This window comes from Bubalus bubalis, chromosome 3, assembly GCF_019923935.1.
Source record: "Bubalus bubalis isolate 160015118507 breed Murrah chromosome 3, NDDB_SH_1, whole genome shotgun sequence".
Taxonomy (NCBI): domain Eukaryota; kingdom Metazoa; phylum Chordata; class Mammalia; order Artiodactyla; family Bovidae; genus Bubalus; species Bubalus bubalis.
Window position 1 is genome coordinate 115,738,153 of NC_059159.1, and position 22,783 is coordinate 115,760,935.

The 22,783-nt window shown below is 40.0% G+C and overlaps 1 protein-coding gene across 1 annotated transcript in view; it reads right to left on the reverse strand.

Moving 5' to 3' along the window:
* Nucleotides 1-6,335: 6,335 nt before the first annotated feature.
* Nucleotides 6,336-22,783, reverse strand: part of LOC102409250 (guanine nucleotide-binding protein G(q) subunit alpha) — a 318,910-nt gene continuing 302,462 nt past the window's right edge. The window contains exons 6-7 of the mRNA XM_006074411.4: nucleotides 17,733-17,886; nucleotides 6,336-11,616 (exon numbers count right to left, since the gene is read on the reverse strand). Of these exons, the coding sequence (XP_006074473.1) occupies nucleotides 11,426-11,616; nucleotides 17,733-17,886 (345 nt within the window). The 3' untranslated portion in view covers nucleotides 6,336-11,425. The remainder of the gene's footprint in view (nucleotides 11,617-17,732; nucleotides 17,887-22,783) is intronic.

The following is a 22,783-nucleotide window of genomic DNA, read 5'->3' on the forward strand; positions in this document are numbered from 1 at the left end:
CCTTTTTCCATCCAGCTCCTGCCTGCCCTCACCTCTTAACACTAAAAGACAGCAACAACACCCCCATTCGTTGTCATGAATATGTTCCAGGCACAGCATAAAATTCTGTTGGTGGATCATCTCATTTAAAGGTGCTAGGCTTATCCACCTTTATCCATCTTTAAAGACGCGAACATTGAGGTTTGTAGAGGTTAAGGTTAGGGAAGTGGTGGACCCAGAACTGTTAAACCCAGAACTATCTGCCTCTCACATCTTTACTCTTAACCATAATCATATACTGGGCTACTTTAGAGCCTCCCTTGTGAGGATGCGGGGGTGGGGGTAGGGTGGGGTGTGTGTGTGGAATTATTGTTTAGTCCACCAGGCTCCTCCATCCATGAGATTTTCCAAGCAAGAATACTGGAGTGGGTTGCCATTCCTTCTCCAGGGGATCTTCCCAACCCAGGGAGTAAACCCATGTCTCCTACTTGACAGGAGTACTCTTTACCACTGAGCCACCTGGGAAGCCCTGTGGGGGTACATGGTGGGGGGTGGTTATTCAGAATACTTCTAAATAAAATTAAAAATTAATTTCTATCTTTTTGTGCTATATAACTTTAATATGACTAAAGTTTTCCTTACTTGATATTTGGAAATTGTTCTAGTGTAGAAAAAATTTGCAAGACTGCTATAATGAACACCAGTAAACTCTTCACCCATTGTGAACACTTCCCCCATATCTGTTTTATCTTCTCTCACTCTCTCAAAATGTATATTTGCTAAACTACTTGAAAGTAAGCTACAGACATCATGACACTTCTCCCCTTATATAATTCAACCAATGTTGCCTGAGAATTAAGATATTTTCCTACAAAAGCTCTGTATGATGATCACACCTAAGAAATTTCACAATTTCATAATATAATGTACAGTGCATATTTAATTTTAACCAGTTGCCTCAAAAATATATTTTATAGCTTTAAAAAAAAATCTAAGATGTAATCAAAGCTTACCCACTGTAGTTGGTTTTTATCTTCTTAGTCTCTAATCTAGAGCCTTCCTTCCTCCTTTTGTTGCTTTTCATGCTATTGATTTTTTTTGACAAGTTCAGGCCACTTGTAGAATATCCCACAGCTTCAATTTATCTGAGGGTTCCTCATTATTTGATTCTAGTTAAAAAATATTGGCAAGAACAGTACAGGTCATTTGGGTAGTTCTTATTTCATTATATTTGGAGTAGGAAATAGCAACTCACTCCAGTATTTTTTTTTTTTTCCACTCCAGTATTCTTGCCTGGAAAATTCCACAGACAGAGGAGCCTGGTGGGTTACAGTCCATGGGGTCACAAAGAGTCAGACATGACTGAGCACTCACACACACACACACAGTGGGAATATGATTTAAAATATTAAACTCATACATTAAAACAAACCAAAAACAAGAGAATAGTTGATTTCTTTTCTGATCGATGGATGAGAAAACCCAGTGATTGACCCCTTGCTATTCGTAGTGTGGTCAGCAGACTTCCGACATTTAAAGCCCCAGCCTCTCCCCCCTCCCCCACCCCCAGATCTACTGAATCAAAATCTGCATTTTAACAATATTCCCAGGTGATTTGCATGCACATTAAAATTTGAGAAGGACCAATTCAAGATATTAACTAGAGGATGGACACCTGGCATACTGGCTTTTCCAAATCAAAGGTTTATTTGTGGCAGATACTCTTAGGACATAATATCCATTTCCTCTTTTTCCTGACTTAAAGGAAAAATTGTACCTAGCTAAAAAGCTATGTTTTCAATCTCTGTTGAAGTTAGAAGTTGCCATGTGACACAGTTGTGGCTGATGAGATGGAAATGAAAGTCACTGGGGGAAGGTTTTAGAAAAGAGTGAGGATTCATTAGGGGAAACTCTACCACAGTAACCGCATACATGAGTTATTTTAACAACAGGAGGTCCTGGTAAGGAATGCAGAACGAACAAGCTACCACCAACCCGAAGAATTAGGGTAAGGTCAAAAGGAGAGAGGAGATGTCAGCCCATCTGTCCTGCTAACCTCCCAGAATCATCCTCGCTGGAATCTCCATCTCGGCTGAGTGCTGCGCAGGTTACCAGAAGGACCTCGAGTCCGAATGATTGGCTGGAAACAACCTGAGACTGTGAGCCATGTCGCGGAGCAGTTCTCCTGGGTTTCCTTACCCTGCTACTCTCCACCCAGGTGCCCCATGCCCTTAAAGCCTACTAACAAAAAAGAGTGAACCCAAGACTTGCCTTACCCTGTGTTACAAATGTTTTTTCCTTCTCATGAGACAGTAATTCTAGCCCTTTTGGTGGCTTACTATCTCTATAAATTTCCTGTGACTTTAGCGTGGAAAGGGAAATGTGTGTGTACATGTGTACACTGTGGCATATGTCTTTCCAAATTGTTATGTGTCCTGTTCCAAAAATATGTGAAATAATTCTTATATCTCAGTTTTTATCACTGCTCAGGATTAGCCTTTGCCCAGAAAAATATTTAATCTCTAGTACTTGGCTTCTTCTCTCCTAGGTATAATTAATTCCTGCTTGGATGTAATGAGTTTTCACTCCGATTTTGAAACCCCTCCCACCCCATAATCTATTGGTAAGTCTTTTTAGTCAGGAGAAGGGTTAAATATTTGTTGAATGAGTCTATTTGTTAAACATTTATTAAGCACTCTATTTGCAAGGACTGCACCTGGCCAAAGTGGTTGGCAAACTTTTATAAAGGGCTAGATAGTAAATACTATGGTTTTATGAATCAAGAGACAAAACTGCATCTTACATTGCCACTTACGTGATTATTTAAAATATAACTTAAAAATGTTACTTCATACTTTATACTTCACATCTTCACATACCTTACTTCACAAAACTTAACTCAAAATGAATCAAAGACTTAAAATGTAAGAGCTACAACTATAATATTTTTAGAATAAAACACAGGAGTACCACTTCATGACCGTGGATTAGGTAATGGTCTTTTAGATATAATACCAAAAAGCAAGAAAAGAAACAAATAGATAACTTATATTTCACCAAAATTAAACATTTTTATGCATCAAAAGAAAATTATTAAGGTAAAAAGGCAACCTATGGAAGGGAAGGAAATGTTTGCAAATCATATGTCTGATAAGTGTTTAATATTCAGAATATATAATGAACTCCTGCAGTCAACACAAAAAACCAAATAACCCTTTTAAGATTTTTAAATGGGCAAAGGACTTGAATAGACATTTCTCCAAAGAAGATAAACCAAAGTTTGAAAAGATGCTTAACATCAATAGTCACTTGTTTGTGGATGCATATTCAGTCATGTCTAACTCTTTGGGACCCCAATGGAATTGTAGCTTGCCTAGTTCCTCTGTCCATGGGATTTTCCAGGCAAGAATACTGGAGTGGGTTGCCATTTCATTCTCCAAGGGATCTTCTGGACCCAGGGATAGAACTCACATTTCTTGTACCTCCTGCCTTGGCAGGCAGATTCTTTACCACTGTGCTACCTGGGACTTAAGTAGTGACCTTAAGAATCAGTAGCTTAAAATTGGGAATGGTGGAGGAGTATTTCAACCATGGAAATCAGCACTCATTACCAGTACCACAGTCCTGCACAGCTCCCTGTTAACCATTTACCAGGATACCACTGGGTGGGTCGTCTCATATCATGAAAAGAAAGCAGGCCCCTTTTGCTAATGCTGCTCTGAGCCTGGGAACATAGCCATTGCATCTCCAGCAACTGATGTGGGCCCTGCACCTCAGATGTGCCCCAACGGCAAGTGTGGGATTCCTAAGAGGCATGGTGTCCTAGGTCAGGGGACCTCAGAGTAGACACAAACATGGTCTTATTGGTAGGTATGGGAGCTTCCTAGCAGCTATGCATACAGTGTGGAATTCCAATTGCAGACTTCTAGGGTTTGCCAAGTTTCACTTGCCGTTGTTTTATCCTGGGACTCTCATCTCTAAAGATGCTTAAAATACCCACCATAGAAATATACTGGGCAAACTGAAAACAGAATGAAAGTTTCAGGGACCTTTTAAAAGTTTCAGCAGCCCATCTCAACGGGACAGGCCCATAGTCCACTAAACTGCAAAAGTGCTCCTTCAAGGCTCCCAAAGGCCAAAGCAGTGTGGTCAAAGGCCTGTGCCAAAGGGAACCCCATCAGCTTTTTGCTACTATGGTTTGGTTTAATTACCCTCTTAATTAAAGAGGGTAAGCTGCCTTATTTTACCCATGGGTTTTTGGAACAGAAAAATATCTGGCCTTTGCATTCTTGAAGAAAACAGGAAGAGAGAAAATCAACCCAGATCAGATTTCAAGTCTTGAGGGATAAGAATTCAAAGAAAAAAAGAATCTTTTCAGAATTCCCTGTGTATCTTCTTAGATTTTAAAGAGACCCTCATTTTATAACCAAGGCCTTGTTTTGCAGGCATCTAGGAGGCTCCCTTAAAATAGACTGGGTTCAGTGCCTTGTGGCTTCCCTGGTGGCTCAGATGATAAAGAATCTGTCTGCAACATGGGAGACCTGGGTTTGATCTCTGGGTTGGGAAGATCCCCTGGAGAAGGGAATGGCAACCCACTCCAGTATTCTTGCTTGGAGAATCCCATGGACAGAGGAGCCTGGCGGGCTCCAGTCCATGGGGTCGCAAAGAGCTGGACATGACTGAGTGACTAAGCACAGCAACCACTCTAGTATTCTGCCTGGGGAATTCCATGGACAGAGGAGCCACAGGGTCACAAAGAATCTAACTCGACTGAGTGCCTTTCACTTTTCAGTGCCTGTAATACCTGGAGCCAAACTTTAGTTAGCCTTGGCAATGAAACAAAGGTAATGCATACATAACTTAAGAGAACCTACCCTTAACCACGGCCTTTCACTCTCCAAACCTGATCAACACTTCAGTAAAGGCTTTAAATAAATACGGAGTAGCTGATGAACATGGAAATGACTCAGAATCAGACAACAAAAGAGAAAAATAAGACGCTGGCTAACTATAGAAGTTGCTCCGTATACACTGTCAAATGAACCACTGTCGTTCCTTGGGGTCAAGTTCTACTCCTGCCTCTTTGCTATGGTTGAACTGGCATTTCAAGAGGAGAAACTGCCTATCACATCCTAAGAGAAAAACGGGAGGAGGCAGGGAAGATGAAGGGCCAAGCAGAGCAGCTCTCAACAACTCTTACTGTTTCCAGGATAGGTCAGAAAAAAATCTGACTAGGCAGGCTTACTCTAGGAGTTGAAAGGTCAAGTTAAAATATTTGGCTCAAATAATATTCAGTGAGTTCCTGTTTTTTTCTGTGCGTGGAGGGGTCTTCAAGATGATGACAGAGATGGACCAAAGGTCAGGTCCTGGTAGGTCAAACCCCAGCCAGAGTGAGGAGCGCTAGAGGTACTGCTTAACATCCCTGTTTCTGGGCAGAGAGGCTGTGAGAACTATCACGCCAGGCCCGTACTAACAATGACAGTCCCCAGCACACCATTTCCTTCATAGAAGATACAAAGAGAAGGGGCACCACTGACTGAAAATAGTCTCTAAAACATGCAAAGGATAGCAGAGCCTTAAAACTAAAGCTTTTAAGGAAAAATGACACTTTCTTTTCAAAAATGTATGGACAGAATACAATTTTAAAAGAAAATTCCATAAGCAAGGATTGGGCTGCCAAATACAAAAACCCTATCACAAGTAGCAGGAGTCTCCTGTTACGGTTTCACATCCCTCCATACACACCAATTTTCTGGCAAGAACTTGCCGCTATCACCCCAACTTCACAAAACTGCTAGAAAAAGAAAAGCTAGATTTCAGCTCCTCTCAAAAGCCTTGATGTATGTTTCTAAAAGTCACCGTCTTAAAGGACATCTACCTCAGGTCCTTTGGCACGTGGAGTGGACCCACGCTCCCAGGCCCGAGACAGGAAACCCTAAGCCAAGCCTCTGCCTGTGAGGCCTGCGTTCTTTCTCTGAAGAGACAGCCTAAGGGTGAAGACACGTGGCTTGTTATAAGTCTTTATTGAGCAGCTATTTAACCTTGTTTTAACAAATTGCTTGCAACCTAAATTAGGGCAAGATTTAAAAAAAAAGAAATTTGATAAATACTATCAATATAAGTGTTTCCACTAAAGAAGTTGGAAATTTCTGATTATATTCAGAAAGGAAATTCTCTTTTATTCGTTTAAAAACTACTGAACCTATCTACTTTGGGAAATGGACGTGCATCATACAGTGCTTTAGAGAAGGAACGATTGATCCCAATACTCCTTATAATGCAAAAACATTCTAGGAGAGGCTTAGGCAACTTCAAGAGAAGGAAAACTCAAGAATGAAGAATACTGTAGTACAAACTTATGGCCAAAAATACTGTATTTTTAACCAGCAAGATCATTGGGGCATTATTATACAACATTAGGTGTTTTTTTTTTGCAAAACTAGTTCCCTTCCCCAAACAATAGACAATACATGCATTTGAATGACATTTTAAGAACAGTAAATATGATTCTTTTAAATACTGCAAGTTAAAAATGTTTTCTGACAAAACTCCCTAAATACATAAGTCTAGGAAGGGTTTCCAACATGATGACAGGTGAGGAATCCAGCAAGTTGCATTTAGAGAGTTCTTTGAGGAAAAGAAATCCACCAAAAACATGTGTTTCAGTCAAAGTAACCTGAACAAAGTTACATAGTAATTTTCCATCTTTCTTTTCTAAATTTAAAAATATTCTACTGAAGAATATCTTCCTCCCTGTTTTTCTTTTTTTTTTTTTCTGTCTACCAAAGCTTATATGGAAGTTAGAATTCCTTCATCCAAGTGAGATCCAATTTTACCCATAGATGTTTTCGTAACGTGTACATGTTGTTTACTATTGGGTTGGAATCATACAGCGAAATGGAGGATACATGGGAAGGGAGGTAAGAAGAAAATTAATACTTGAGCACCTACTATGTGCTAGGTGTGTATGCATACTTTGAACAGATGATTCTAGAGGCAAGAGGGTTACTGAAGAGCATTGGTAGTTGAGACAGCAAGAAATTGTTATCCTGTGAGAAAAACAAATGGCAACTTTATACTAAGTATCTACGAAGCAGCAGGTGCCTGGCTCCAAAAATCTCTAGCTAATCGTATACAACTAAGCCATTTCTTTTCCTAAATTGATGGAATCAAAATGAAATCCCAAAGACATAGTTACCAGGACAGATCTATTAATGCTACATATGCTGGAAATATGTAGAGATAGATAAAACATACAATATTACTAGTTTCAATTTTTGTGTGTTTCTAACCAAAGAAAAGTCTTTGGAAGAAAATATGTATACCAAGCACACCTTATCTGTCAATTGAGATGTTGTCAATTACCAATTAAGTGGTTTTAAACCCTTATTTAATTTTAAGAAGAGCAGCAATATACGTTACAATATTTGGGTACACTTTATTTTTATATGGGTTAACATTCTGCTATATTTCATTTCATTCATTCTTTTTGAGAAACTGAAAACAAAGGGAAATTGAGGGTAACTTGAAGATTATTTCCAACCAGTATCTGAGTCTTGCAGTATCTCATTATGCAGCCCTTTCTTCCCATTATTTTTATATATTTTTTTGCAAATAATAGTCATTTTTGACCCATATCCAGCATAAATAGCTTTTCACCCATTACTAACTTAAGACAACTAAAATTTACAATCATGTGGCAGTATAAATTTTAAAATTACAGTTCGTACACCTTGACAATCAAGATAGTCTGAAGTACAAAAAGTAAATTGTCCTTTAGCTGAATTACCTTTTTAAATATTAGACCTGCTAGCTAATCTACAAAAAATTACAAGTTTCGGTGTTCTTCAAATACCTTTTGTAGATGTCATCTGCTAGTAAACAACATATGCAGGTTTCTAGAATATTTTCTCCCCCACTCAATTCATGACATTCAACAGAGCTCTTTATATGAAAATGTATCGAAAAACAAACAACTTTGAAGGGAGTTATTTACTTTTGAATGGGTATGTTATTTCCCTTTGTTTCAGATATGAGGCACAAACTTCTGAATTTAAGCTCTGTAAGGCATAGTACAAACCTCCAATTTACAAACAAGGGATTCTCTGTGGGTTGGAACTGCCATGTCACGCAAAAAGGGCAAAATCATCTGTAAACTGGTACACTGCAATGTGTTAAGTGAGTCATGAGACGGCTGCTTGCCTTGGTCTGCGGAAGAAAGGTTTCTGTGTTTTTGTTTTTGAATAAGACATGCCCAAGTCACCACACAACTTGCCACAGGCCTCCGTTACTGAGAGCATCAACAAGAGGGGTCCAGCGGCACACGCTTAGAACGCTTGCAATCACAATAATAATATAAAGCATGAGTAAACTTTGTTTTCATACAAAACTGAAAAGAATCCCTTCCCACCCCAGCCCGTTCAGTAAAACCCCAAAGAAACAAAAAAGAAAATCCTTTAGCTTCAGTTGACTAGTGTGGATACAATCAGTTTCTATGCATCACTGTAACCAGGGTGATCAATTTTTTCCCTTCTCAAGAAAAGGGATCTTATCATGCACCCTAAGATGAACAGTGAAACCACAAACCTCAATTCTGCATAGCAATTCCATCCCAATTTCATGAAGACAAATATAACAATCTTTCCCTGTTTTGCTCAGCTTCTTGGAGCTCTGAGATCAGGTTTAATTGACTACATCTACTATAGCTCTATTAAATAGAATATCCTGATTCCCTAAAACTGTTAACACTTATGATCTTGTGATGAGGTTTTCTCTATACACACTGTAGGCCTTCAAATGTTGTTTATACTTTTTTTTTTCCTTTTTTTTTTCTCTTTTTTTTTTCTTTTTTTTTTTGCTGCACCAAATTTAAGATCGCCCTTTCAGGCAAGCAGTGGTTGCTAGCTATTAAAACATTTCCTTAGTGGATCACAATAGCTTCTAAAACTGCCTTTCTAATAAAGGCCATCAGAGAGGTAATACTAAACTGTGCATTTGCCAAATAAGAATATGAATTGTATAAAAGCTCATATTCCAATCCTAGGTCAAATGGCAAAAGTTCTACAAAGTTGGTTTCCATGTTTGTATAAAAGCTCCAACTGATTTTATGTATTTTGCTATGAAATTACCTTTGGGTCTTATAATCAGTATACCTCTACTTAGGAATGTGCAAATGATTTTATATAGCACGATGCTAGTACCGCTCTGTACGATAGTAAGGTTTTTTTTTTTCTTTTTCTTTTCTAAATGGAAAAAAAAAAATCCCTAGTCAGAAATAAACTGACAAATTTACATTCTCCTCTCTTAAAAAAGTAAATAAAATAACATTATTCAAAATGTGAATTAGCTATGAGACATACAATTACATAGATACATATCAATACAGCACATTCAATCTGCCAAAAAATTAATGATTACAAAGCCAGTAAAGATGATGCAATATCAAGAGAGAGATGTATGTACAATGATTAGAGCATTCATAATTGCACTATACCTATAGGCAGTCTGTTTCTTAATTAAATTACAGGTGCTTTCTGAATAAGGAGAGAAAAACCAGGTAATCTGTGTACTTTGAGGCTGGCAGAGCAAAGAATGGGAACATTCCATTATTATTGAATAACTCTGGTACTCATCTGATAAGCCATTAATTTTCTCTCTCCTTTGTTGTTCCAAAACAGTGATTTACATAAAAGTTTATAGACTCCTGCCAAATAGTACTGTAGTAAAATTAGACCAGGATCATGGCCTAATTCTACCTTCCCAGCAGGTTTAAACCATCATGATTTGTTTTCTTAAATTATATTTCAATTCAAGCTGCTTGACAGAAGATCATCAATACATGTGCTGTTTTTTTTGCATTGGTTGAAAAATTGCACATATAGAATTCTAGATTTCTCTCCTACTACGTTCAGTTACATAGATACACATTCTATAGAACAGAGAGGTTACTTAAGAGTTTCGGTCCACAAATCTTCCTTAAGTTCAACTCAATCAGTCACCAGTTTAAGATCCTAAAGATGGTAAACTAGCAGTAACTTCAGAGTCTGCAAATTAAAGGTGTCAGAGTAATACTATTGACCAGTGTTTTTGGCAGACCTACTTGACCTTAAAGAACAGAGAGAGAGTAAACTGGCTTCAAATGAAAAGATAAAAGCAGATTTCATGGGGTATCACACAAGACAGCTTTTCCACATTGCTGATTCAGACGCTCAACATGGAATGTGGACACTAAACAACGTGATTTAAGGGCAAATAAAAGGATGGACTGTAAGAATCAAATCTACAGTGACCAACAGTTTGGCAACTGGTGTTTCAGGTTCATTCTCAGCCAAACATTTTAGGCTTCACAGTCTTACTCTCTCACATTTTAAGATTCTGGCCTTCATCTTTTAAGCTCTCATTAATTTTTTTTTAAAAGCCAGCTTTGGCAACACATATCCATAGTTAAAAGTCATTTTAAAATTGTGGCCCAAACACTAAGGGGGAAAAAAAAAGAGGGAGAAGAAGTTTTAGGGGAAAAAAAAAAATTAAGAGCAACCTATGAGAAGGATCTGGGCAGCAGCCATTGGGATAATGTAGTGTCTGTTGGCATATATTTTTGGCATCTGCAATTTGAAGAAAAGAGGGTGGAGAAAAAAATGGCAAGAAACAGAGGAAGAACAATGGCACATGATATTTCAAAAGGAAGAACTTCTGTGTGTCTTGGCCCTTGCTTTACTGACTTCTATATGGTTTGCTGAGCAACCAGTTATGGCTGAAGGTAAACTTCAAAAAAAAAAACAACAAAAAACAAGACACTTAACCATTAAACGGGCATCCACTGTCCCAGCCCAAAGTGAGGCAAGACAATATATTTATATAAAAAGACCTCTATATGTGTATCCAGAGCAATACATTTAAAACCACAGTATTAATACTTATAATCCTTCAGCAAAAACCACAAACTGTTAAATTAAGCTGATGTCAATGGCTTAAATTGAATGACATTGTCCTGACTCTATCATTTGAGAGAAAAACTTGACCAAGAATGGAACTACGATAAAGACCATTGTAATGTGGGAAAAATCAAGAGGAAGGAATGGGTTGGGAAAAGGAAAATCAACTTCATTTTGCTTAATAGAAAAGAAAGAGAGAGAGAGAGAGAGGAAGAAACAGCTCTTATTTTTGTGAGTGCATGACTGAGAATTTAAAATACATTGAGTCACAAGATTTTGCCTAAAAAAAAGAGAGGAAATGTGCTGGGACTGTACTTCAGCATCCTGTTTTTCCTCTGAATAGTTTAAATAAAATCATAATATTTACTACAAACTCTGTGGACACGCTCACACAGAGTCCAGGACGGCAATAAATTAGTATTATGCAAATTGTTTTCCACAGAAATACAGTCCCTCTTGTTTAGCTTCACTAGCCCACCAGGGAAGGGAAGGGCGGTGTCGAGGAGGCACAATTAGACCAGATTGTACTCCTTCAGGTTCAACTGGAGGATGGTGTCCTTGACAGCAGCAAACACAAAGCGGATGTTCTCGGTGTCTGTGGCGCATGTGAAGTGCGAGTAGATGATTTTGTCACTGTCTGGGTTCAGGTCCACGAACATCTTCAGGATGAATTCTCGAGCTGCCTGGGCATCTCGCTGGGGCCCTGTTGGCCAAGAGAGAAGGGGGACATTTGTCAGCTAGCTGATCTGCTAATGCACTTGCTCCATGCTTACTGATGCTCATGAAGACCTCTTCACTGTAGATCTGATCTGTTATGAGCATCCTCCCCGACACGGCTGTGTGTCATGGCTCCTCTTTCTCACTTGAGCTGCCCATGCATCCACCTCCATCTATCCACAGAATGTGATCTTGTGAGAACAGGCAGGTAGTGTGAAGGCCAGGCTAAGTTTAGCTCTGATTCTTTGGGACATAAGGAGCTACCACAGAATCTTCAGGTAGGGATGTGATTAGCTTACTTCTGGTTGGACTGAGTTAACTATGCTGGTTTCAGCTGCATAACAAGTGTGCATATCATATAACTGCCTCAAGCTCTCTCATCAATTTGCCCCTGTGTGCTCCCCACCCAACCTGCTCCCACTTTTTTATCGATCATTTTACATTCTCCAGACTGAAATCTCTCTAAGAATAGAAAATCTGTTTCTTAATCTCTGGTCTGTCTACAACTGTCCTCTGCAGGCTCATTTCTGGTGTTTCTGAAAAAACCACATTTACGTAGAATTTAATTCACTACATGTGATGATTAAAAAAAGCTGGTTTATGTTTTCTTACATTTATCCAGGGTCTCTTATGTGCCAAGCACTGTCTTAGATGTTTTTAAAAAGGATTATGATGCATTTATCAGGATATATTATGAAGTTATTTGATAATTCTGCAATACAGTCTTAGATATGACACCAAAATCACAGGCAACAAAAAAGAAAACAGATCGATTGGACTTAATCAAAATTAAGAACTTTTGCACATCAAAGGACATTATTAAGAAAGTAAAAAGACAACATACACACTTGACTGTACAGCAGTAATTAACACATTATAATTCAACTATACTTCAATAAAAATAAATTTAAAAAAGAATGACAAAAAAAGACAACCTACAGAATGGGACAAAACATTTGCAAATCATACATCTGATAATGGATAAATATTCAGAATATACCAAGAACTCCTACAACTCAACAATAAAAAGACAACCTGATAAAAGATGGGCAAGGGATTTAAATAAACATTTCTCCCAAGAAGATATACAAATGGCCAATAAGCACATGAAAAGATGTTCATTATAAGCACATGAAAAGATAAACATTATAACTATTAGAAAATGCAAATCAAAACCACAATATGATACCACTTCACATCTACCTGAACGGCTATAATCAAATCAAGTGGAAGACAACAAGTGTTAGCAAGCATGTGGAGGAATCTGAACCCTTGTGCATTGTTGCTAGGAATGCAAAATGGAAAACAGTGTGATGGGTCCTCAAAAAGCTAAACACAGAATTACCATATGAACCAGCAATTCCATTCCTAGGTATCTACCCCAAAGAAGGAAACAACCCAAGGATCCACCAACAGAGGAATGGAAAAGCAAAGGGTAGTATATACAGACAATGGAATATTATTCAGCCATAAAAAGTAAGTTCTGACAGATGCCACAACATACATGAATCTTGAAAATATGTCAGGTAAAATAAGTCGGACACAAAACAACATATACTGCAGGATTCCACTTAGGTGAAGTATTGAAAAAGGCACATTTATAGAGATAGAAAGTAGATTAGAGTTTAACAGGGGTTAGGAAGAAGGGAAAATGGGGAGATATTAATGATTATACAATTTTGGGGGGCAATGATACAGTTTTGGAAATAGAGATGGCTGCTCTGCACTGTGTGGAGAAGGCAATGGCACCCCACTCCAGTACTCTTGCCTGGAAAATCCCATGGATGGAGGAGCCTGGTAGGCTGCAGTCCATGGGGTCACTAAGAGTCGGACACGACTGAGCAACTTCACTTTCACTTTTCACTTTCCTGCATTGGAGAAGGAAATGGCAACCCACTCCAGTGTTCTTGCCTGGAGAATCCCAGGGACGGGGGAGCCTGGTGGGCTGCCGTCTATGGGGTTGCACAGAGTCGGGCACGACTGAAGTGACTTAGCAGCAGCAGCAGCAGCTCTGCACTGTGAATGTAATTATAGTATCACTGAACTGCATGCTTAAAAATGGTTAAAATGATAAAATTTCACGTTACATATATTTTACAATAATTTATGAAACTAATGACACATACCAAAAAAAATTGAATGATATGCTTTAAATGGATGAATTATATATTGTGTGTGAATCATATCTCAGCAGAACTGTTTTAAAAACATAACAGACCCTGATAAATATGTTAATTTAAAACTTGTTGTAAATTAAAAGCAATACCAAAACATTACCACCTATCAAGGACTGAGCACTTTCTTTCTTTTTTCTTTATATAATTTATTTCATTTTCTGTCTGTTGTTCTAGAATGAGCACCTTCTTATATGCATCTTTTGGCACTATGCATCTGAATTTCTCCCATTTTCCAGTTAGCTTTATACCATGAAAGAGGGATAAGCACTATAAGCTCCATTCCTCCTCCCTCAGAAAACCCTCTTGGGATCCACAGCTTAGATTTTTTTTTTAATCAGTATTGTTATTTACTGTTTGGGATAAAGAAATCTTTGACAATTCTACTGAGGGCCTACAGATTCTAACAAAATACATGGTAAGCTTCAGAAAGTCAACTTGAAAACTTTTCAAACCAATCTTATAAGCAAATTAGCTTATATCCAACACTGCCAGACATTGGGAGGAAGAGTCATGAAAGCAGATTATTCTCACTTGTACAGGTTACAAAAGCAATGTTTGAATTCCTGACTTAGCCCAGATTTGAAATTGTCAATGATTAAGAAGACTGGCACCATACTGAATTAAAGACTGCCCCAATTAAAAATATGTGAGATATATATACATATATAAATTTAGTGTCCTAGCTTATTTAATGTACTATTTTTAACTCAATTCCATTGTTGTTATTGTTCGGTTGCTCAGTCGTGTCCAACTCTTTGCAACCCCATGGACTGCAGCACACCAGGCTTCCCTATCTTTCACCATCTCCCGGAGATGGACCTGTAGATTGTTAGAACTGATGCAGACTTCCATTTTCATAAAAGAACATTATCCTTCTGGCTTGTGAATGAAATTTTACTTGTTCTTTTTGGGAAACAAAAGTCTATTCTTTTGACTCTTTTCTTCTTTTTTTAACTCTAAAGTATATCAGAATATAACTCAAGTTCACTGAAGAGCACGTGGAGTCTGTTATGCTTTTAAGCATAATTTGTTATCTGAATAAACATAAACTACAAAGAAATCATTACGGCCATCATAGCAGGAACAAAAATCCCAGAGTCTCTATGAACAGTTTTGCAATTCAAGTCCATGTGGAAATGCTAATTCTCCTTTCTGAAGAGAAATAAAGAAATGACATTCATTATGATTAAGACCTTGTAAGTACAGAAATGTGGAAGTGTGAAATTTATAATACTATAAACATGTGTATTATAAACATGTCACTGCAGAGTGGGCCTAGAATTTTTTCTCTCAGCTCATCTTACAAGGGCCTGAAGTCTCCTGGAATGACAGCCGCATCTGCTTTAGGAATAACTATCAGCGTCTTTTATTCTTTTTCCACAGACAAGTTTCCTATATGCGTGACGTGTGTTACCAGGGAAGATGGACAGTGAAAAAAAAAACAAACTTCAGATTTAACAACATTCACAGTGGGCTCATGTTGGAAGGAAGATGCTCTTACTTATAGTGATGGGGAATTGGGAACTCACTGGACAAAGAAGATATGTAAAAAGAAGAGGAAGAAGCCACACAGAGAAGGAAGAACAGTACTCTAACACTTACTTAGGGTCTTTATCGCAGGAAAACCAACCCTGGTGTGCTGTTCTATGTGTGCTGTGTGGGTGCCCTGAGCCTCGGTGGGTCTGCTCTGTCATCCCGTAAGTATGCACATAATGAAAACATGCTGCCTACTATGCATGTGCTATGCATAGCTTGTGCTATGCTTGTGCTATGTCAGGGGGTGGTGGTCATTTCTCATTCGTGGATTTTCACCAAATTCTGAGAAAGACTAAAACAAGTCTCCCCTTCCAGCCATACGAGGCAAGCATGTGTGTTGGGTGGTAAGCCGGACGCTTCGTGCCCACCTTATTTGGGCTGGTCTCGTGTTTAAGGAGTCAGCCTGCTGCTGTGGGAGAGAACTAGTGCTAGGTTGCCTCCTTCCATGGTTTGCTCAGGAGCACTGAGGACTACAGGCTCGGGCATCTGTGACTTGGTGGCAGGCTAGTGGCCAAGTAAAAGGAGGAAAAGAGAACAGGCTAGGCAAGTATTTGTTTTTAAAGGGACCTCAAAGCACAAAGGAAAAGCTACTTGGACAGAGGATGGGAACACACTGCAGACAAAACCAGCATGATAACATCCCTACACGTTAGAATTCTATGTGCATTTGAGAAGGAACTTCAGTTCATTAACATGTAACATTTCCCTTCCAAGAGCAGCATCACACCAAACACATGTGTGATGAAAGATGAGTGAAACTCCATCCTCGATGTGTTGGCATCTTTGGGGAAAGCTATGAGGCCAAACTGAGTATTAGTTTTGAAGTAATTACCTTTCTTAAGGAGTTCCTAGAAGTACAAAAATGCTGCTGAGTTGACATACACACCAGATAGCTTATGCTGATAAAGCATTTTTTAAAAACAGCCCATTCTCTTGTTGCACCTCTAGAATAGGTACTTTGGGGTTTGTGTTCTTCTCTCTGCCAGGCACCGAGCTACGTGACTTGCATACGTGATTCCATTCAATTCTTTTTTACCCGGGAGGAAACTGAATACTTAAACGTGACTGAGGCCCCACCGCCGGTAAGTGGCTGAGCTGGTGCAGTACTGTGCGACATTCAAAGTTTGTCCTCTTACACGCTATTCACTTAGATCTGGGTTTGGCAAGCTTTCTCTGTTTAAGGACCACAGAGTAAATATTTTGAGCTTCTGGGCCACTTGAGCTCTATCACAACCACTTAGTTCTGCTGCTGTAGCATAAAAGCAGCCAGACAGCATATAAATGAGTGGGTGTGGCTGTTTCAGTAAAATTTTACTTATAAAAAGAGGCAACAGGCCATAGTTGTTTAGTCATTCAGTCATGTCTGACTCTTTTGCGACCCCATCAGGCTCCTCTGTTCATGGGCTTTCCCAGGCAAGAATCCTGGAGTGGGTTGCCATTTCCTTCTCCAGGGATCTTCCTGACCAGGGATCAGAGCTGAGTCTCCTGCTTGGCAGGTAGACTCTTTACCCCTGAGCCACCTAGGAAGCCCACAGTTAGCCACTCCTAATCTAGACTCGAGCATGTGTGGGGAGCTGAGTGTGCACCCTGCAGGCAAGTCTTACAGGGCAGTGGCTGGGACTCTTTCACCTGTTTCACAGTGGCTGGTATGGATGCATTTTGTTACCAATCTGTCAGCAAGTAATATTTCTCAGAAGGGGCTGGGTGTTGTGCTCAGTCATCCAGGATTTCAGTCTAGTTGAGGAGGCAAGATCTGTTATAAGAAGGAAGTAAATAATGCAAAGTACATAGACAGGGGTCCCAAAGTGGGTGCTACAGGCAGAGCTTAAAAGATGGGTGCCTTCTCTCAGGAAGAAAATATCTGTGTTAGGCATCATGCTGAAATCTCACACTTATGTTATCTATTACAGTCAACAAAACAAAAGTTTGGTTCTAAAGCCCAGAGCAATTCAGTTACTTGATCAAGGTTTACAAATAGGAAGTATCAGAACTGGGATTTGAAGCTGACAGATGGACTTCAGACCATGGGCTCTTGACCACAAAATTCTGTTTTCTCTCCAGAGAGAAGGAGAGGCAGACTGTTACCAAATGAAAGGGAACTCAAGAGGGAACTATAATGGTTGATACATAGTCAAAACTAGGGGATGGTTCCCTCCTCTGATATAAAAGAAAGCTTCTTATGTATTTTGAAGTAAGTGTAACTTTCATCACTGTTGGTAAGTGAAACATTTCAGGTCATTAAAAGACAGGACAAACAATGATTCATACTCCATCAACACGTGGGCTTCTGAGGCACTGATGGAGTACGGGAGTGTGTCAGCTCTGGCCCTGGTCTCAGGAGGTGGGATGTTTCCCTGGCTAACGCGCTGGCTGAAGAGTGAAGACTTACCATCGTATTCCGGGAAATAGTCAACTAGGTGGGAATACATAATTTTCTCCTCTAGAAGATCTTTCTTGTTTAAGAACAGAATAACTGAGGAGTTCTGGAACCAGGGATACGTGATAATTGTTCTAAAGAGTGCTTTGCTTTCCTCCATTCGGTTCTGAAAAAAAAAATCAGCAGAAAAACAAGGCGTGAATTACATGATCACTCAGCCTGGGAACTGTTTGCTTTGTAAGTCCAACCCATCTTTGGTATGCATTCAATTTCTATGGCCTTGGGCTGAGCTTCCATGGCATCAGGATTTACATGCAAAAGGCTCAGCAGCTCTTTTCATTAGGCAAACTCTCAGGCTGACGAGCAGAAGAGAATAATAATAATAAATATCCACTGATAGAACTTTTAAGGTAGAAAAAGAATCATCAAAGCCTAGAGAATCAAGTTGTACCTGGCACACTGTCACAAATGCCCACCAAGAACTATTCATTCATGGCCAAATACTTAAGATCTGTATCAAAAACTAAGTACCAGGCTTCATTTTGCATTTCTTAACCTATATGTACTAGGGACTTCACAATTAGTTCTATTACATAACAGTCAAAACAAAGTTACTTTATTCTTTGCCCAAAGTGCATCAATATTTTTTAGAAGTATTATTTTTTACATACACACATACACACACACACACATTCCCTGATTAGAAAAACACATGGAAAAATATTTTTAGATCACACATTTCCTATTTATCAGAACACCCTGTCTCCCTAAGTTTCACTATAATTTTCATACACAACTGTGGACCTATACATAGTAATTAGTTGGAGATACAAATGTAATATTGCTCACCACCTTCAGTGTTTTCAACTGAAGCTATCTATCAAGTCAGTCTAGGTAACAGAAAACCTCTATGAATTCTTAAGGAATTAGTCAGCCTGCTCTTACAAATGAAGATGTTTCAAGGGTACTTCTGACTCGGGTGATCACTCACCAGCCAAAAGCTAGACAGCCTCCTCGCTTAGCCCACATCTATTCACCAACTCTTCCTTCTACAGACACACTTGCTTCTAAATCATTCCCGCCCTTGGTCACAGACCAAAGCGGCAGATTTGGAGGATCCTCCTTGGGCCTGCATTTTCTCAGACAACAGAGAACACTCTCCATCCCCCTGTCTTGGATCTATGTGTTATGACCAAGTCTGGGGCAATGGAAAAGCCTGCTGAGGATTGAGCCCATGTCTACTGCTAACAGGTGGCTTAATGGCTTAAGCCAGAGGATCCTATTCAAAAAGTGGGTTCAATCCCTGGGTCAGGAAGATCCCTTGGAGAAGGAAATGGCAACCCACTCCAGTATTCTTCCCTGAAGAACCCCATGGACAGAGGAGCCTGGCAGGCTACAGTTCATAGGGTCACAAAGAGTCAGACATGACTTGGCAACTAAACAAATAATCCTATTCTCCTTGTACCTGGGGTGATTCAGGGCTGGGCTCTGAATCCAGGTTCCTGTCACTTGGACTACTGCTTCCCTTGTTTTTTGGTTACCAGTGTAGCCAAGCTGCTCAACCAGTCCAGTTAAACTCCAGGATTTTTGCCAAGAGCTTTGGAACAGAGAACCAGCTTTCATGAAAAAAGTGGAAGAAGCATCGTGTAGCCTTGAGCTTCCAGCAACCATTTTGAAACAGGAAGAAAAAGAAACTAGGTTTTAACTTCTTGGTCAAACCATGCCAAAACCTGGTGATGCTTCTGCATTTTTTAGTAACATCAACGAATTAAGTACTCTTTAGTTTTTAAGCTAGTTTGAACTGTTTTTTTTTCTGGATCTTATTATATCTAAAATACTTCTCAGAGAAAAACAATATATTATTTATACGCAGAATCCCCCCAAAAATGATGCAAATGAACTCATTTACAAAACAGAAACAGGCTCACAGACTTTGAAAAAGAATGCTATTTATCACTGAACCACTTTGCTGTACACCTGAAACTGTTAACACAATATTGTTAACTCTAGTTCAATATAAAATAAAAAAAAAAAAACTAATGCTTTTGATTGATATAGCTGGATCCACTTCATTCTCAAATTTCTAAAAGGAAGTGAATGAAAGATGTTTGAAGGATGATCTTGAAGACTAACGGTTCAAGCTGTTAACACATTCTGCTCAGCTTTTACCTTCCCGATGTAGAATGTGTCCTGAGTTTCACAGTTCAGCATTATAGAGGCCAACTACACTCTTCTGCATTACCCTTTGACTGCTGTTCCAGAAAAAGTTCTGGGAAGTTAAGCTCACCAAGCGATTTCCTATATCCTGAATATGTCTTGCTCTTTTCTTCTGTAAAGTGTTCCAATTCAAATCAAGCTGAAAAGGCCTACTGTTCAAAAGGAGACCTTTACCAAACCTGACGAAGTCCATCACCACCAATCGAAATTGAGCAGAATGCTGTGGGCTCCTGATCATGCAAGCCTTCCTCTGTCTCCCATTTCTTGTTTGTAGGAAACAGGCTTCAGCCTTCCCTGAGTTTCAAAGGGCAAACAGCTGCTAATTAGGGAAGTGAGGGATACAGCCTCAGAACAGGGTCATGGTTCCGCCTCAAGGAATACACATAACAATACCTTTGAGCTTGTCTGCAGAACTAAAACCCCCAAAAAATGAAAGATATTAATTACTAGACGAAACACGCTTCATTGCAGAGAACAGGTCACAGATGGGATAACCCCCAGAATCATAGAAGCTTATCAGGAGACCACCTGAGGCCAGATGCAAGGAGTGCAGGTCTTGCACACACCCTGGTCCTCACCAGCAATCCCACCCTGAACACTGCTATAAAACTGCTCACCAAGCCCCCTGGGTAAGGACACACTGTCCTGAGGGCACGAGTCCCCTGTGGCCCCCTTTGCCTGGAAAAGCAATAAAGCTGTTCTTTTCTGTTTCATTCAAAACTGTCTCTGAGATTCGACTCGACTCTGGTGCACAGAGGCCAAGTTTGTGGCATCACAATCTCTTTACCTTTACACTTTGTGCCTACCATTAGCTAATTAAATATGGAGGGATGGGTTACTTCAAGGGACAGTGTTTATTTCGCAGCACATATTTAATATAAATAATATGAACAGCCTTTAAAAACAGAATTTTTACAATCTATATGCCTTTTACTGATCGTCATCACCAGTAACAAAATTTTAAGCCTGGAAACAATATTCACTGAGAAATGATCTCTTGTAGCCTGAGATTTTACAGGTTGAAAATTTCATGACTGAAGGAAAGCAAAGGCCCTAATAAAACGGAAAGAATTAAAGGATCTAAAGACGGTTAATTAGATAGTGACATCCCTGATGGAAGAATTAACTTTTTTTCTTATTTACAGTTGTAGCAATTCCAGAAAATCATACTGTGGCCTTCAGAGAAGTCATGTCTAAAGAGCGGGTATGTACACCTTGGCCTCAACCAGGTAGCCTCCATCTGAAAGGCTTATCACTGTGATTAGCACTCTCCAGAAGGGGTATGATGGGGTCCCCAGGGGAGGGCCCAACTGGGACCTTTTTTAGATTGAAGTCTAACGGTAAGTGGTTAGACCCGGGGTAGAGACTAGAAAGGGGAGAGGAGTGGTCCTGACTTTGAGTTCACGAACAAGGAGGCACCTGAAGTCTCTATGATTAAGTTTCAAATCAGAACTGGATCCCCCAAGCTCCAGATGGGGGTCTACTGTAAGGGGGCCTCATACTAGGACACAGTGGAGACAGTGGACTATGCCTAGCCCTGGGTCCTTGAGATGTCTTGTGGCGGTGCCTATCCCTCTGTGCCCAGGGCTGCTGCAGCCGGGGCCACGGTGGAGGTGAGCCTGCTGACTGGCCTGGTCCCATTGAAGCTTTGTCAGTGTCTGCAGTCTGGGGTTGCTCTAGGCTGTTTTCCAACTTGGCAAATGCTGTGTGGCCTCGGCAGGAGCTTCTCACTCAGGGGAAAGCTAAAGAGCAGCAAAGTGGGTGGCTGATCAGCAGCATTAGCACCCATATACCTCCAACCAGATCTACCAAATTCAATCTCAGGGACTTGCCTGGTGATTCAGTGGTTGAGACTCCATGCCTCCAATGCAGTGGGCATGGCTTCAATCCCTGATCAGGGAGCTATGATCTTGAACGCTGTGCAGCACTGCCAGAACAACAACAACAACAACCAAAAACCGCCCTCAATCTTAGGGGGTGAGCCCTAGGGATCGACATTTTTAGCAGGCCCTCCAGGGGATTCTGATGTAGGGTTAACTTTGGGAAGCACTGTGATGGAGGTGGGCTTCTCCAAATTAGCATGTGTTATGAATCACCTGGGGACACGGGCTGTGACTCAGCTTGGGGTGGGACCCAGGAGCCTGCATTTCTAATAAGCTTGGAGGTGAGGCTGATGCTGCTGACATACAGCATGCACTTGGAGGTGGAAGGTGCAGAGAGCTTGCTGAGCTAGGGACCACGGCGAGAAATACGATGCCCTGTCCTGTTTTCATGATAAGAAGTGCTAGTCACACATCCAGCCCAGTGCCCGAGTTGTGCGATGAAAATCTAACCGTGCTGGCTTCCTGCTTTTTGTCTCTCCCAATTAAGATTCATCATGAGAAACGCTGGGCTGGAGGAAGCAGAAGCTGGAATCAAGACTGCTTGGGAGAAATATCAATAACCTCAGATATGCAGATGACACCACCCTTATGGCAGAAAGTGAAGAGGAACTAAAGAGCCTCTTGATGAAAGTGAAAGAGGAGAGTGAAAAAGTTGGCTTAAAGTTCAACATTCAGAAAACTAAGATCATGGCATCCAGTCCCATCACTTCATGGCAGGTAGATGGGGAAACGGTGGAAATAGTGGCTGACTTTATTTTTCTGGGCTCCAAAATCACTGCAGATGGTGACTGCAGCCATGAAATTAAAAGACGCTTACTCCTTGGAAGGAAAGTTATGACCAACCTAGATGGCATATTCAAAAGCAGAGACATTACTTTGCCAACAAACGTCTATCTAGTTAGGGCTATGGTTTTTCCAGTGGTCATGTATGGATGTGAGAGTTGGACTATAATGAAAGCTGAG